General features: G+C 45.3%; 1 protein-coding gene across 11 annotated transcripts in view; it reads left to right on the forward strand.

Annotated features, from left to right (window-relative positions):
* The window catches only part of SASH1 (SAM and SH3 domain containing 1), a 336,005-nt gene that overhangs the window by 292,478 nt on the left and 25,592 nt on the right, over positions 1-17,935 (forward strand). For 9 of the 11 annotated variants that reach the window (XM_058735581.1, XM_058735583.1, XM_058735582.1 and 6 more), the window contains 7 exons: positions 1,256-2,085; positions 7,081-7,155; positions 8,583-8,726; positions 12,609-12,744; positions 13,558-13,727; positions 14,500-14,709; positions 15,503-15,653. In XM_058735581.1, the coding sequence (XP_058591564.1) occupies positions 1,256-2,085; positions 7,081-7,155; positions 8,583-8,726; positions 12,609-12,744; positions 13,558-13,727; positions 14,500-14,709; positions 15,503-15,653 (1,716 nt within the window). The remainder of the gene's footprint in view (positions 1-1,255; positions 2,086-7,080; positions 7,156-8,582; positions 8,727-12,608; positions 12,745-13,557; positions 13,728-14,499; positions 14,710-15,502; positions 15,654-17,935) is intronic. The other 2 variants (XM_058735586.1, XM_058735590.1) reach the window with 1 other exon arrangement.

Below are 17,935 nucleotides of genomic sequence, written 5' to 3' on the forward strand. Positions count from 1 at the left end.
TTCTTTATACTTGTAATAATAACTCCCATCAGCTGGAAAAGGAAGAAACCTTTAGAATTTTAAGAGGCTGATACCAATCTTTTCATCCTTCCCCTCTCCGAAGCGAGCAGTTCTCTCTGACATTTAACCACACATTGGCACCCGCGTCCCAGCTGGTATATTTAGGGCCATCCCTCTGTTCCAAGGAACTTTTTATTTTTTCCTCTTCACAGTTCAGCTGGTGGAAAGCAGCAGTTCTCAAAAGGTTCCTTATAATTAAAGGGACACAGCCAGTTAGGATCCCTACACCCACAGTTTGACCTACTTCTTTTTCACATCTGTTCACATAACACACGCAGAAAAGAACTCCGTTTTCCTGCCAGTCAGTCCAAACCTTTCCACTGGGCTTTGGAGGGCTTGGCTCAATACCTTGCTCCAGGGGAGGCTTCAAGAGCTGGAATCCTTGAAACAGAGCGGAACACTCGATGAGGCTGCCTGCGTGTCCGGGCCCTTAAATGCCCTTGCTGCTTCCCAGCAGGGCCAGTGGATGGCAATGCCTGGCTGGAATCACCCAGTTCCCTAACTTTGCTGTGTTTGGCTTGTCAACCGGGGACTATTTGTGAGTTGCGTTCGCACGCTGTAACCCCGTATGGTGTTTCTGCACCCAGGCTGCCTTGGTGATTTAATTACTTAAATGGCACATGTACCAAGGGAAAAAAAAAAATCTCTGTCAGCCACGTGGCATTCATCACACTCTGACAATGAAATCCCAACCGGAGTCAACAGGAGGCCTTTCAGAAGGAGGAAAGATCCTGATTCCTAGCTTCTGAGGATCTCTCCCACAGCCTGGGGAGGGTAATCAGATTTTGGGGGGCGGGGGGGGGGCGGGATTAATTATCTTTAAATGCTAAGGGCTATGGAATATCATGATAATGACTGGCTTGGGTTTTCCCAGTGGCATTTCTAGTAGATTTCTTCAGGGTTTTGTTCTACAAAGATACTGTAAAGAAGGAGAAGAAAATACACCCAACACCTTTTAACATTAAGTTTGTGAAGCCCTACATTTGCACAGTTTGTTATTTTTTATATGCATTCATTTAAGTGGGAGCTGGGCTTAGGAAGAGGGTAAGTGATATGGGGAGGGGATCACTGTGGTTTCTGTGACGATTGGCTTATTTTTTGTAGGGCGGGGCTGTAACAAAAGAAATACCTATGAGGGAATGGAGAAGTATGTTTACAAGAGACCATGAACATCTCTGTGTTGATTTCCCTCCAGGCGGGGAGGAGCATGTGTTTGAGAATTCCCCAGTTCTGGATGAGAGGTCCGCCCTTTATTCTGGAGTACACAAGAAGCCATTTTTCTTTGATGGCTCTCCTGAGAAACCTCCAGAAGATGATTCAGACTCTCTCACCACTTCTCCATCATCCAGCAGCCTGGATACCTGGGGAGCCGGCCGGAAGTTGGTCAAAACCTTCAGCAAAGGAGAGAGTCGGGGCCTGATTAAGCCCCCCAAGAAGATGGGGACGTTCTTCTCCTACCCAGAAGAAGAAAAGGCCCAGAAGGTCTCCCGCTCCCTAACTGAGGGGGAGATGAAGAAGGGTCTCGGGTCCCTGAGCCATGGGGTAAGTACGGATGGTGTTTGCTTCTATGACCACCACCGACGTAGGCACCACCTTCTAGTGTCCCTGGAGGAGGTTCAGAGTGTCCGGAAGCAAATCCGCCTGAAGAAAATGGATACTAATTATTCATGTTCCAGAGCTTTTCTCTGCCAGCGTCCCTCCAGAAAAGGAGTCAGCAGTGTGACCTGTGACCTGCTCCGGCAGAAACCCAAAGGGGGAGGGAGCTGCGGCGTCCCCAGCAGGAGGGCGCGCGGGCGCCCCTCGGTCAGCGAGTTCAATATCACCTACGTGGTGGAGCGGAGCCTGTACAGCCACCTGAACCTGACCCAGCTAGTGCGGCCTGCCTCGGACAGGACCCTGAGCAAGGCCGAGAGACAGGACCTCAGGCGGTGCCTGCTGGAGGAGGATGAGGAGACCAAGAGGAAGTGGGCCGCCACGGTCGACCGCTGTACTAAAAGGGTTCTCTTGAGAATCCACCAGAAGTCCGTGAGTCACAAAGATGGTCACCAGGACGGCCTTGTCATTTCTGTGATGTGCAGTCAAGCGTTATGGCCTTTCTTCCAGGGAACCTGGCGTCTTCCCCTCTCTTCTCCTAACTTCACGACTTCTGGCCATCACCTCAAATTTCTAACCCTGCTTTCTTTTAGTAATGGCTTCTTCTTTTCCACTCGTCCTCTTGCCCGTTGAAGCTCTTTGGTTTTTAATTAAGACCAAACACTGAAGATGATCCAGAGAAGGGCTTTCAGAGTCCAGGGGTGGGGTTTGGCCTCCTTCTAGGCTGGTTGGTTCCCAGCCATCACGTCACTTGACCTCAAAGAATCTGATTCAGAACAGAAGGACATTTTGCCCTTAAACGAGTTGCTTATTCTTTCATTTAATTAAAACCATAGAAACTGGCTCAATGAAAGATTGCCATCAACAGAATCACCGATTTGGTGATTTGAAAACATTCATAAAGTACATTTCTCTTATGAGTAGTGCCAACCAGAAAGTTCTTAAATGGAAAGGGGGAAAAATATCCGAGCTCTTTTGTTTTACTTAAATCTATTGGATGTTCTATCTTAAACAGAAGGGTGGACCTTCAGAAACGTCTTCCCCTGCCCCGCAGATTCTTCTGTACGTAGCAAGCAATGAAACACTTACTTTCAGAAATGTTTTTTCAGTTTTGTTACTGAATTATCAAAGACCTAGTAAAAATTGACTTTTGAGGGCATGACTTATATTAAACTTGAGAATATAGGCATTTTCCCCTTGGAATTCCCACCCAACTTTTGGCTTGCACAGAAACCCATATAAAATGGCACAGAGCAAGGAAGAGCTGTGGGCTTCCTGCCCTCTGTCCCCTTGCGACTGCTGGCTGAGCCCCCTTTAAGGGTCTGAAGGAACAGACCATACTGTAGCCTCCCGTGGGGGCTTTCCCGGGTTCCTTCACATTCATGGATACGATGCTCTGCCCCAGACGATTACTGGAACTTATATTCATTCATTCAAGTTCTGCTTTTTGTAGAAATGGAGACTGATTGGTCCATGCCATCCCTCAAATGACTTCTCTGTTCCAAAAGGATTGCTAGGTCCATCCTTGCCTTTAGTCTTCTAGATGTTCCCACATGTGTCAACTGTCTTGGTGGAGCGTGTTTTCCATCTTTTCTCACTCATGCGCATCTTGTGACACATTAATACTATTAGCGACAGCTTCCCTCTTGGTTCTTTCTCTATCGTCGCCATAGTTTGTGGTTGGGTTTGTGCTTGATGTATGTACACAGCAAACTCCTCCTCATTCCTTCACTTCTGACCTGCAGGTCTTCTGTAAGATGCTGTGGCAAAGAAATCTTGGTATAATGTATTAACTTCAGAAGGGCTGTGTCCAGTTCATCTGCCTCTGTACCTTTGCACATGACCTTGATAAAACACATCCACCTCAGCTCTGTTCATTGGTCTCCCCGCCATGAGCTTAAATCATGTCATACCGAGAATTTTTCCACCCTGACTACCTTGAATTGCTCATGTGTCCCTCATATTAATTACCAGGTTAGTACTGTAACTTCTTCAAGACTTTCTCTCTAGAAGTTGTATTTCTAGGACCTGTGCTGATTTAATTGTGTGTCAGGGATTCATTCTTCACTGACATTGAGTATGGACACGGGCGAGCTTCTTTTCAAGCACCAAGTTTCACCCCCTATAACGGTGGCACTGTGTAATCTCGATCCCAGAGGTCACCCAAGGCTGCATATTTTTAAGATACTATGAGCCTGAGGTAGTATTGGACAGTTCTACTGGCTAAAATAATATCTTCAAGGCTAAATTAGAAATTTGCACATACCTTTTCTTGTTAAGCATAATTGTACCATCAGGAAAGTAAAATTTCACTTTCTAGTTGGAGAACTGTAAGTGCAAATAAGCATTTTAACAAAAGTTTTTTTTTGGGGGGGGTGGTTTATCTTGGTTTGGTTTTATGGGGTAAAGATAATTCCTTTGCTTGGTTTCCTTAAACCATTTTGTTTTCCATCCTTCTTGTCCTAGTGCACAGTTTCCTTTACTCTTCAAACTTGATCTTTTTGTCTTTCAAAAATGCCATATTTGCTTGATGAAACCTCAGGGAAATGATAATGCTGTATTTCACTGGAAATGGTCACTTGTCTTCGTATTTTTGGTCATTCAGTTTTTTGTTTGAGGGAACAGGCATGCATGACATTTTGGAATTCTGTCCATTTTTAAACTCCCCCCACCCCCACCCCCCAAAAACATGTTTTCAACTGCATGGCCATTCCATTGACCGGCTCTCCTCATCTACAAGCATCTCTCCAAAATGTTCTTATAGTTACCGCTACAGGAGATACGAAGACCTTGAAAACAACCTCACTTAGGTTTCATTTGTGTGGACCACCAAAGCCAAAGATTGGCTTACTTTTACTGTTCTCACTACAGTCTGTTTTCTCTGGCGAAGGAATGCTGTTTCAAGAACTACTTGATATTACAGAAAAGATTTAAGGCTCGTCCAAGCGATGTTTATTATTACGTTCCTTGTCCCCCACTCCTGAAGAAGAGTCTGTTCCAGACATCTTAGCATATCACCGGGAGAGGTTTTAGTTGGTAGCTAAGAAGCCCAGTTCACTCTTAACCCTAAGCTTTTTATTTTATGAATAAATGCATGCAGCTGGTATATGAAGACCTAAACGAGCTTCTAATTTATTACAGTTAGAAGTTTCCACATAAATTCTTTCTTGGTTATTTCATATGCATCAGAAAGTACATGCTGGGCTCCAGTGTTGCAGTTGATGCTGAATTTAAAGCAGGGAAGTGCAGAAGCCATAAAATGATGAGGCATCTGGGCGCCATACTTTATCTGTAAAGCCCTGAGTCACAGGAAAGGAACTAGAATAAAATCACTGCCTTTGCAAAAATGCAAACATCTATTTGGCATTATAAGCTGGAAAGGAAAAGTAAATGTTAAAAATGAACCTTGAGAGATGGTCATGACATTGCTCGCCAGGTTAGGGGATTTGGTGAATGTTTTTGTATAAAGAGGTCTTTCGTGTTTTTTTATTTAAAAAAAATTTTTTTAACGCTTATTTATTATTGAGAGAGCATGGGAGGGGCCGAGAGAGGGGGAAACACAGAATTCAAAGCAGGCTCCAAGCTCTGAGCTATCAGCACAGAGCCCGACGCGGGGCTCGAACCCACAGACCGCGAGATCATGACCTGAGCCGAAGTCAGACGCCCGACTGAGCCACCCAGGCGCCCCTCGCTTTTTATAGAAGAGAATACAGTTAGGTTGACTGTAAGGGAGATCAGATTATCCATTGATATTTGATACACAATTAGAATTATGTCCATGGCGGATTATTTGAACCAGCAACAACAGCTGAAGGAGAAACACAGCTGTGTGACATCCGGAATTTGGTTATCCCCAAGTACCTCCCGCAGCACTTCTCTCTCCTGGCCCCTCATTCTGCCATCTCTCACCTTTTGGCCCCCGCCTGGGAGGCTCTGGTTTTACAATGGAAGCTCCCAGAATGTAAGGCCCAGAACTAAGCTTTAGTCCTTCGTTTACATATTTAGGATGTTTTACTAAGCCTGAACTCAGGTAAGGTAGGATATGGTAATTGGTCCGGGACAAGCTATCAGATCAGAGCAGGCCTGATGAAAAGTGAAAGCCCAGCGCTCACGGCGGCGTGTCTGCTACTCCTGAACAAACCAAAGCTCAGAGAGTCTAAGTGCTTTATCTGTCCCCCTACAAGGAAGTGGCGGGACCAGGGCAATCTGTGCGATTCCAGGAACCATGGCGTTTTCCTTCCCAGATGTTTCTGCTTGCTCAAGTCAGTTAATATACATCTCAAGTATATTTCTTTCAAACAAGCCATGTTTATAGTATGCGTTGTGCTTTTCTGTTCATTTCTTCCACGGAATAGCTGTGACCTAGACTTCTTGGGGAAACACGTCATAGAAAATCTTGGAACCCAGATCTGCTATTCAGCTTTTATTACCAATCGCTTAAAAAGTGAATCCGCTGTAAGAAAAATGAGTGTGCTTTGAGTCTGTCGTACAGATTTTTTGGGGTGGGGGAGGGAGTGGCCATTGAATAGCTTTTGCTGGAAATACAACAAAGAATTCGAAGCAAGTTTTGAAATATAAAACTACTGAAATATAAGCAGTTCCATAAAGTTTGAAACCAGTTAAGGGACAATAAGGTTTTTGATTCTTTACAACATCAGCATTTTTTCCTATTGAAACTAAGGAGTGTGGTCAAAGACAGTCACTGAATCAACCTTTTCTTTCTGGACAAATGTGGTGTCTTCATACACTCTGAGTAAAAGGGTCACGATTAGTTAAGTTGGGCAGTTAGCTGGGAAAGTTAGCAGCATTTTTGGCTAGGTCAAGGAAGCAATGAGTGAGTAATCCTCTTGGCCTGATTGTGCTACTATAAACATAACCTTTTTTCCCCTTCTCAGAGATTTAAAACCAAGCAAAATAAGAGTCTGTTAGAAAAGCCTGCTGTCAGTGGTAGAGCTACACAGGATTCCAGATCTGGGTTTCCAAGACTGCTCTGAGCCCGTGGATCCCCTAATACATATTTCCTCGTCATCATTACTATATGCAGCTGAAATCAGGGGACCGGAAGGGCATGTTCTGTTGCTAAGAGGCAGGGAATCTTGGAGCACTTAACAAACACATGGGTGGTGTTTGGTTGTATTTTTTTTAACCGGTTGGTTTTTTGCACGTTAGGGGGATTTTGGACCTCTGGCATAGGCACAGTTCCAGTGGCCTCTGGAAAGGCAAAATGAGGGAAATTTCCTTAAAACATGAATCATGTATGTTTGTTTTTTTTTTTTTCCTCATCATTTCTTGTTTCCTATTTTCATCCTGTGGACATACTTGTGATTCGGTGATTGTCCCGCAAATGGGAAATGTGTTGGGTTGGCACACTGCCGGCTGACTTAAACATAACTGGATTATTCCTGCCCCGCCCTCTCCTCCCCACAGAGAACCTGCAGTTTTGGAGGATTTGACTTGACGAATCGTTCTCTACACATTGGCAGCAACAGTTCGGACCCAATGGTGCGTACACATCAAAGGAGAAGCAGAAAGGTTTGGATTCAAGCATGTGGTTGCCATAGTTACAAATTCGAGAAATTCTCCTAGTTTGAGAAAGGATAGTGGGTAACATCGGTGATCCTGCATCATAGTTGGATAGAAGCCCCTTGGTACCCATCATGGAGATGCTTTGCTGTTCCGTGTGGAACGACGATGACCACCTCCATTCCTGTGATGCCTTTGCTTCCGGTTTTCTTTAAGTCCCAAATCCAGAGGAGTTTGGCTTCTAGTAGCACGTGTACACGGCCACTACGCACAGGTAGCGTGACAGGATGGAGCCCTGTGACCGGGGTCCAACAGGATGTGCCCAAATATCTAAGAAACCAGTCTTATCACAGGCCAAGTGCATGGCCCTCTCGAAGTGTAGGTCTTTCTGATCTGGAGTGTCCTGGAATGAACCCAGTATCCTTGGGCCCAAACCAAACCAGACTCTTCAGAGCCAAGGTTCCAGCTGCCTGAGATCTGCTTCTGGATCACTCTGGGGACAGTCCACCACTGTGGTGCACAAGTTCCATTCCCTAAGGTTCCCTTTCTGAGGCTCCAAGGATGTAGGTGAATTTTACCTACAGTTTTGTTTTCTCTTTATGCATTTTGCCTGCAACTATGAAATTAAAATTCCGTGCTTTATATTTGTGTATATATCATATGTCAGCTAAAATACCCATCTGTGATTTTTCAAGTGTTTGAGAATTTCCTAGAAGAATAACACTATTTTATTTGGATGCCAAACTTTATTGATTCATAAACCAATAATTTTATGTAGTTAAATCTTAAAAAAAAATGATAGAGGAAGTAGGATTTCTTTTCCTTTCTCAGGGGAAAGTCGTTTTCTAAGATGTAAAATAGAACGAGAGATGACCAAGTTTTGTTCAGGAAAGGAAATGTACATATTCTTAGCAGTTGACCACACGGAGCTCAAGAATGCTGTTAAGTCTGATCAGATATTGGACTTCTGATGACTGAGATTTGCCATGTTGTTCTTTCCACTCTTCCTGGGGTGATTCAGTAGTATTATCTTTCTCTTCTTCCCACTGCTGGGATTATGTGAACATTGGTTCATTTAAATTACTCTTTATCAATGAAATGCAGCCCCCTTGGGTATCTAAAATGATGAGGAAAAGTATAATAGGAGAAGAATATACTAAGGTTAAAAAAATAAGTGACCCACATCCCACTTTAAACAAATATACAAAAGGGCCTTAGCGAGTAGCTTTTAATTTTCAATCGAAAAGACAAATAACAGCACTGAATTAACACAGGAAAAATTTCAGGATCCTGGGGGATGCCAGTATTTTTCTGAGAGGTAGAACATTAATGGTTTGCATAATAAAACCTGTTTCTGGGCATCCTTTTACTGTGATTAAAGGTATTTACAACACTTTGTTTTGCAGAGTAAAGAAGGAGATTTTGTGTACAAAGAAGTTATCAAATCACCCACGGCCTCCCGCATCTCTCTTGGAAAAAAGGTGAAATCCGTGAAAGAGACAATGAGGAAGAGAATGTCTAAAAAATACAGCAGCTCTGTCTCTGAGCAGGTATGGAACAAAGAGCAGGAGCAAAGAGCCAAGCCAAGGGCTATCAGATCTATGATCTGATGTAGTAGCAAATACGTTCATTGGTATTAACCAGGCTCCAGGACCATGCTTAGTTTGTGGACCCAGAAGCTCGACTGACATTTATTCAATAATTGACTCAGTAAACATCAGCACTTAGGGTGGGTGGTCCCTGCTTAGCGCTGGGAATACATGATGCAGGCCCCGCCTTCATGTACAGACAAGAAAAAGAAATCATGTGAAGAAGTGGTTACTCCTTAGTGCGGAAAGCATCTTAACATTTGACACAGAGGAAGGATTTTATTTGATAGAATATCCCTTGCTACCAAATGGATCGCCAGAATCAAACCGCAAAAAGATACTCAAGTTTCCTTAGATAACAGACTTTTCAAAAAAGGTAGAGGAAGTAGGAGCTCTAAAAGCTCCTGGCAAGTAGATCTTCTGATAGCAGTTGTTTCTGGGGGTGTTTTCATTGATTGGACCTCTGTGTGGCCATTGAGAGAGCACAGAATAGACCCCCCCCCCCCCCCCCCGTTCTGTGATTTCATCAGTAGAAACATGACCAGTTTCTGTTCTCATCGTTTGGGTGGAGGAAATAAAGGCATCTGGAGAGTTCGGCCTTGAGGTGACTTTGACCATTTGACTTTCCTTTCCTCTGGCACCTTTACGGCATTCGAGGCCTCTGTCAACTTGAAATCTTTGGGTAATGTTGCTTTACCTACCAAATAAAAACAGGGAAAGGGGACATTTTTGCTCAGCTGCTGCCCTCTGGTGGACAGAGGAAGCTAAAATCCAGACCTCCCCGTTTGAGTCCGTGAACACCAGCTAGCCACTGGCCTGCACTGTGATTCACACAGTATCTTCAGCTTCTTACAGCGGTTGTCACGGGGGAAGATGGGGGGCGTGTACGGATTTTGTTTCCGTTCCAACTGGGCACATTTTTGATAGTCACAACTGGGTGGGGGTGGAGCAGGCTGGGTGCTCTGCTACTGGCATCTGATAGAGGACAGAGGTTCGGGTAAACCTTTTATGACAGTTCCCCCCAGCAGTTACCCATCTAACATGCTGACAGTGCTCAGATTGAGAAACTCTGGCTTGTTAAACCTACAGAAGTCCGGGCTGCGTCCTGTATGTCTTCTCCACGATCGTTTTCCCTTTTTGTCCCTGTGGGCATTGGGAGCAATGGCGATTCTAGATTTCTGCACAGCAGTGAGGCAAACTGCGCTCTCCTATGAAGCAGACGTCCTGCCAGTCACTGAAAGCAGCACCATCAAGTTGAAGCACTTTAGTTTGCTTTTCCCTTGATTTGAAACATCCACTAAAAGCTCTTATACACTTGCATTCTTAAGGGGTTTCTGCTTTATGGATCATGAGCATAGAACTTTAATGTCCTTTTCCGCCGTTTTCTAGAATTATACTACTATCTAGCAGGCTTCTAGTCTAATTCTCTGCTTTTTTGAAGCACTCATTTCGCTTAAAAGGAATAGATGATCATTATGATGCTTTTTGTAGAGAGAAAACTAATGTTGCAAGGTTTATTTTTAAACATCTTAGGAAATGTATCAACCATTATGGTAAAGATCTTTGCTTTGTCCCTGCTGTACACCCAGCACCTAAAAAATAGTACCTGTTGATAGGTTAACAATAGGTGATGAGTAAATTAATAAAAGTACTTGAGAACATACAGTATCAGAGATGTAGATTTCATATTGCTGTTTTTCAAAATGGGTGTTTTCAAAAGCATTAAAAAAGATAATTGGAGGGGCACCTGGGTGATTCAGTTGGTTGGGTGTCCGACTCTTGATTTCGGCTCATGATCTCATGGTTTGTGAGATCGAGCCTTGAGTCGGGCTCTGCATTTACAGTGCTTGACTGCTTGGGATTCTCTCTCTCTCCCTCTCTCTGCCCCGCCCCTGCTTACATGCGTGTGCGCTCTCTTTCTCAAAACAAACTTAAATTTTTTTTAAAGATAATTGGAAAGATGACTTAGTTGATGTTTCAGAAAGAGGAATGAAAATATTGTCAGGAATTCATACTTCACAGCTTCAGTTACTCCTCAGTGATGGCACCTCTGTTTATATTTGTTTTGGGGGTTTGTTCATTTTCCTTAAATGTAAAGGGATGTTTGGGGGGCCTCCGGCTGGCTCAGTCGGTAGAACACACGACTCCTGATCTCAGGGATGTGAGTCCAAGCCCCCGTGTTGGGCCTAGAGCGTACTTTTAAAAAAATGGGCTTTGGGTCAGAGGCTGCCTTAAATGTTTGCAGGACCCGCGTCAAAGCTCTTCTGATGACTCGGCACTATGCAAATAACAGGTTTCATTTAGAGGGTTTTGTGCTCACGTGGCTATGTGATATGCCAGAAAGTGGTATGTTCTGGCAAGTAAACCAATCAGACTGCAAACTTTTTAAAGCATGATACTGCTTCTCCGTTTGGCACCACTAATCAAATGAGCGTGCCATACTTAACATGTGCAAATGAGGGGCCACCAAGCGAATAATGCCTCATGGCCGCCCCACAAGTAAAAAGTACTGCTGAATCACTACTGTCCTCATTCTGATCTGAAAGGGGCTGCACAGCTTTTATGCTGCACGCATAAAGGATGTGAAAGAAGCTAAAACCACAGACGACGTATAGAAATTTTATTACAGACCAAAAACAGAAAAAAAAGGTATTTTTGCTATGTATCTGTATCCAAAATTGGTTATTTCATGAACTAATTTTAATAATTTATGTTAACAGATGAAGAATCTGGTCTTTTATTTACTTATTTTTTTTTTTCAACGTTTTTTATTTATTTTTGGGACAGAGAGAGACAGAGCATGAACGGGGGAGGGGCAGAGAGAGAGGGAGACACAGAAGCGGAAACAGGCTCCAGGCTCCGAGCCATCAGCCCAGAGCCTGACGCGGGGCTCGAACTCACAGACCGCGAGATCGTGACCTGGCTGAAGTCGGACGCTTAACCGACTGCGCCACCCAGGCGCCCCATTATTTACTTATTTTTGCTTTAAGGTATAAACGTTTCCCTTCACATTGAGTCAGTATTTTCTGATAGTGTTTCCAAATCACACATTACTGGTAGATTGTACTTGATCTGCATTTGAAGTTCATTTTTACTACCGACCTATAGACTATGCTACCTATCTGTCTTTTAAGCCTTTAATAAAATGTTCTAAGAGGTAGATATATATATATATATATTTTATTTATTTATTTATTTTTTTGGAGATTTCAAAACCATCTATTTGAGCATGAAGAATGATTGTGTTACATGAGGTGCAACTTTATTTTTTTTTTTTTTAATTTTTTTTTTTCAACGTTTTTTATTTATTTTTGGGACAGAGAGAGACATAGCATGAACGGGGGAGGGGCAGAGAGAGAGGGAGACACAGAATCGGAAACAGGCTCCAGGCTCTGAGCCATCAGCCCAGAGCCTGACGCGGGGCTCGAACTCACAGACCGCGAGATCGTGACCTGGCTGAAGTCAGACGCTTAACCGACTGCGCCACCCAGGCGCCCCTTTATTTATTTTTTTTAAAAAAATTTTTTTTTCAACGTTTTTTATTTATTTTTGGGACAGAGAGAGACATAGCATGAACGGGGGAGGGGCAGAGAGAGAGGGAGACACAGAATCGGAAACAGGCTCCAGGCTCTGAGCCATCAGCCCAGAGCCTGACGCGGGGCATGAGGTGCAACTTTAAACTGAAGCAAGGCTATAGATTAAAAAGGAGGAGGATTTGGGGTACAGAATCAAATATGGGGATAAAAATGGATTTGATTGATTCAGTTGAGGGCTAAATTGCTTCAAATTATAAAAGGACACCTGTCCACTCTGATGAAACAATTTTGTTGAAACCCGTTATAGGACTCGGGCCTGGAGGGAATGCCCGGCTCCCCTCCGTCTTCACAGCCTGACGGTGAACACATGGACAAACCGAAGCTCAAAGCCGGAGGTTCTGTCGAGAGTCTGCGGAGTTCTCTGAGTGGCCAGAGCTCGATGAGTGCGTCCCGTTTGTAATTATAGATGGTTTCCGTTGGAGTCCACATCAGACTTTTACTGGGTGTCAGGGTCAGGCAATCGAAAGATGAAAAGAACAAGTTCCCACCCTTCGGGTGTTGTTAGAGACAGACCTGCGAAATGTCTGGACCTAGAGTCATATTTGTTTCGTAGCAGACGTATAGCAGTGGCACAAACGGGGTGATGAATTTTGATTGGAGAAAACAGGGAAGCAACTCGGAGGAAGGATCTGGAGAATGGAGGGGAATAAGTCAAGGGGAAAGGCTCTTGAAATGACCAACATAAGACGTGGGGAAAGAGCGAATTATAAATGTCACAGATAATGCGTGCCATTCAACCACTCCAGGACTAATGGTGGTGTCACCAAATGGCGTGGGGGAGGAGACCAATTTAAACCCACCATTTTCAGAACGCCTGGCCTTGTGCGAGTTCTTTGACTTCTCTGAGTTTCCTTGTCTGTCACAAGGGGTAGGGACAGTATGCCTGAGAGGTTATGAATGTGGAAGGCTTGTGGTGTCCTCCATTAGGGAGTCTGTCACCTGGATTCCTGGGTCATAAAGATAACTTCCTGGAGCCCCTTGTCTATTTAGGTGGTTGATTAGGAATAACCATCAGAAAATTCAGATCCCCTGGACTCCTAACCCCGCCCTGCCGTGGTCTTGACACAACGGTTGTGGCCTGTGACTTCCCTCATCTGTCCCTTAATTTCCTGATCTGTGATGACCTTTAATGCCTTTAAGCTTTGCTACACAGGAAGTCTGTGTTTACCCTGGTTCTTCCTATCTTTTGTGTGCAGGTGGTCAGACCGTAAGTACCACGGATTCCTCAACCAGCAACAGGGAGAGTGTCAAGTCAGAAGACGGTGATGATGAGGAACCCCCCTACCGGGGCCCCTTCTGCGGGCGTGCCAGGGTGCACACCGACTTCACGCCTAGTCCCTATGACACGGACTCACTCAAGCTCAAGGTACGTCTCTGCCCGGCCTCAGACTGACGGTTTCTTTAAGAGGTGTTCTGTTGTCCTTGCTTTTGAGTGCTGGGCTACTGTGGTGCCAGTATCTTGGCTGCTGTGATAAACTGGTCTCCTCAGTACAGAAAAACAAAACCGAAAACCAGGTAGCATTTAGGACGAAGGCGGGTCTTATGTTAATGCTCTGTCATCACCGTCGCCTCCACCGGTCCTTACCTCTGACCTCAGCTTCCTTTTAGAGTTCCTGTTGTCCCCGCCCCCCTCCCGCCCCCCCCCCCCCCCCCGGTTTTGCTTTCTCCAGCTGAAGAAACCTTACTGCCTTCTCTGTATGACTAACCAGTGAGGTTTCTACAGGACAGATGGAGCTGCACAAAATGTATGAAGCACTTCTACAACAGGGCTTGCTGCTGGCATTTGATTGGTGGGAAATTCTTTCTCTAGGGAGTAGGAGCTCTGGATGGTGGCCAGGCATCCAGAGGGCCAGCCAGGTGCCCAGCCAGCCATGAGCACCAAGAGATACTTCAGCCACGTTTCACCTTGTGGTGAAGGGGGGGTGGAGGGTATGAGACCTCAGGCCTGCAAGGAATCTAGCGGAGGCAGGAGAGCTCTGGCTCTCTGCCAAGCTCCCACTCGTGTCCAGTGACCTGTGGAACCCTGAGTCTGGCCCTTCGTTGTATTTTCTCATCTGTGTGATTAACACATCTAATTGGTGCAGGGTTCATGCCTAGAGATGTACCTAATGGAAGGATCTTTGTTCCCTGGGCCACAGAAAGGAGACATCATCGACATAATCAGCAAGCCACCCATGGGCACCTGGATGGGTCTGTTGAACAACAAGGTCGGCACATTCAAGTTCATCTATGTAGATGTGCTAAATGAGGAAGAAGAGAAGCCCAAGCGCCCAACCAGGAGGAGGAGAAAAGGAAGACCACCCCAGCCCAAATCTGTGGAGGATCTCCTTGATCGGATCAACCTGAAAGTCAGTTTCTTCTTGTTCTGGTCACATTTGGCTCCCTGCTGCCTTCTCCTTTTCCTAAATTAAGCAAGGGCACATTCAGGGAAGGAGAAAGAGTCATCTGTGTGATCCAACGAGGGCAGCCCGTTACTATGATGAGTAGCCATTATTCTACAGAAATAGGTACCGGAATTCTAATGCTGCCGTTGACCTCTGCGGTGGGTGACCGCCTAAGTCCCGGGTCAGAACTTGCCATTAGCCCCAAGAACAGCTTTCAGAGAGCCGTGAGGTCCGAGCTACTACCAGGAAGGGCTGTAAACACAAACCCCTGGTGCCCTGCTCCCTCAGCTCCTCAGACTGAGGATTTACGCCCACGGCCCGTCTCCCACTGTCCCTCTCAGGATCTAGTGAACCGGGGCCGCAGCAGTAGATTCGGTCTCCTCCCTGCACAACCCTCTTGCTCCTGAGGAAGTCATCGCGCTTTCTGAGTTGGATTTCAGCAGCCCTATAAACGAAAGAAGTCTCCTGGGCTGTGCACGCTGCAGCGTTAGAGGCCCTAAAGCAGGGGCACAGTGAAAATGCAAGCCAGTGGGGCCCATGTCAGCCTGCAAGGTACATGTCCTTGACCCCTGATTAATGAAATGCCTTGTGCGTCTGCTCAGCTGTAGGGCTGGGAGGTACACAGCAGATTACGAGCGATACTTACTAATCTTCCAGCTACGTGAAACGGACTGTGGAAAGAGTTTAGGGGTTCGAGGCTGCTTGAAGGTCCCGAATCACAGGGCCTGCTGACTCCCTTGGCTTCTTTCCCTCACAGGAGCACATGCCCACTTTCCTGTTCAATGGGTATGAAGACCTGGACACCTTTAAGCTCCTGGAGGAGGAAGATTTGGATGAGTTAAATATCAGGGACCCGGAACACAGGGCTGTTCTCTTGACGGCGGTGGAGCTGTTACAGGAATATGACAGTAAGTCCCTCCCAGCACACAAGTGTCCCTCGTTAGATCAGTCACATGCTCAGGTCCCTAGAGTCATTCAGTTGGTCCTACTTGATCCAAAGCCAGGGCCAGTTTTGTATTATGTCAAACAGCAGCACAAAGGCACAAATTTCCAATGTAGCCCTTCTGGTTTATGTGGGAGCAAAGAAAACCTTACTGCTGGCCTCTTTCCTGCCATGTTTCTAGGTAACATTTGAAGAAAAGGCTGCTGTAAGAGAGGATTGAATTGCAGTGTCTTTTTTCTTTTTTTTAATATAAAAATCTCTGATTTTTAAAATATATGTTCTTAAAGTTTAATTTTTTTTTAATTATTTTTGAGAGAGAGAGCGAGAGAGGGAGGGTGGGCCGGGGAGGAGCAGAGAGAGAGAGAGACAGAAGCTGAAGCAGGCTCCAGGCTCTGAGCCGTCAGCACAGAGCCCCACATGGGGCTCGAACCCATGAACCGTGAGATCACGACCTGAGCCGAAGTCAGATGCTTAACCAACTGAGCCTCCCAGGCGCCCCGTATTTATTTGTTTTTAAAAGTTTATTTATATTGAGAGAGAAAAGAGAGCACGAGTAGGGGAGGGGACAGAGAGAGAGAGAGAGAGAGAGAATCGCAAGCAGGTTCCTCACTGTCCATGCAGAGTCTGCTGTGTGGAGCCTGATCTCACGAACTGCGAGATCGTGACCTGAGCCAAAATCAAGAGTCGGACGCTTAACCGAATCACCCAGGCGCCCTGAAGTTTATTTATTACTTTGAGAGAAAGAGAGTGCATGTGCAAGCAGGGGAGAGAGAGGGGGAAAGAGTTTCCCAAGCAGGCTCTGTACTGTCAGCGCGGAGCCCAATGCATGGCTTGAACCCATGAACTGTGAGATCATGACCTGAGCTGAAGTCAGATGCTTAACAGACTGAGCCACCCCGGCACCCCTGAATTGCGGTCTTCTTAACCCCATAGATGCCAACTTAGGCACTATGGGATGTGCAGCCTCAGCATGCCGTCGGGATACACAAAGGTAACAGACATACTGGGAGTATCTTGCCCAGCCAAGGGTTAATTACTTCTCAAAGCACACCGGAATTGTTCTCTTATTGAATAGGATGGTTAATGAATATATGACATTCATTGGCTTCCACTGAAGCAGGAAGTATCTGAAATGAATATGTAAGAGATTCCATATTGCAAATTCTCAGCTGAGGTGATAGCTCATTTTTATAGTCCATGGACAGCATTCAGTAAGCTCCCAGCTTTTATGTAGTCTATTTGAATATACTGTATCCTTTGCTCCATTAACCTAGTCTTATCTTGGTCTTTATTCTTCAATCTGACATCAAAAATATTCCTGAAATTATGCATCACGAGGGGAGTATCTTTCCTAGTTATTGAATTCAAATGCATTTTCTTTCACGTGCTCTGCTTCGCTAGCTAATAGCATTTCTATAGCTAAAAGACAAACCCAAACCATGGTTAATGGTGGGAAAGAAATACATTACTGAATGCATCAGGCCCAAGGGACATGGGAGCAAGTGAGTCAGTACAGTTAAATTCACTTCTGCTTAATCGGTCCTCCCTCTAAATTAACTGATAATATAGAGGACCACATACCATCAAATAGAAGGCTGAATCCTAGATAAACATACTGCCTTCAGAGATAGATCTGAAGAGAGTTGTGTTTCATAGTTAATACCACTTCATAACTACATCTCTTTGGTATAGGAGGTGTCTCCTGGGGGTCTGTGGCCAGGTTGGGCACAAGGAGCCTCCTGGCCCCGTGCCCGGTGTGGCCAGCCAGCTATCCTGATATCAATTCATGTTAAATCATCTAGTCTCCTGGACCACAGCTGCTCTATAAAATAGCTCATTTGCTCTTCCTCAGCCACTGAGAACAGCTGGCTTATCAACCCTGTCCATTACGTTTCCTGGAGCATTCAGAACACTTCCTCCTTTAGGAGGACTGAAGCTAAACACGGAGGGTAAGACAGGCCGGATATGCCCTTAGTCTCTGTCCTGCCACACTGGCTCAGATTCACCGTCTTGAGGTTTGCACCAGGGGATATTTTGTAGGAGGGAACCTATGATGAGGCATACTCAGAAAGTCTAAGGAGGGCTCTTTGCTTCTTGAAATCTGTGCTGCGCCCCTGCGCAGACTATCCCCAGTGCAAAAAGTAGCTCGTCCTCTTAGTGGTTGTAAAACAAAGGCTTGATGGGCTCGGGGTGCTGATTAGTGCCAAGGGTCTGGGTCTAGACTTATCCTAGGATTGTAAGATTTTA

Source organism: Neofelis nebulosa, chromosome 6, assembly GCF_028018385.1.
Source record: "Neofelis nebulosa isolate mNeoNeb1 chromosome 6, mNeoNeb1.pri, whole genome shotgun sequence".
Lineage (NCBI taxonomy): Eukaryota > Metazoa > Chordata > Mammalia > Carnivora > Felidae > Neofelis > Neofelis nebulosa.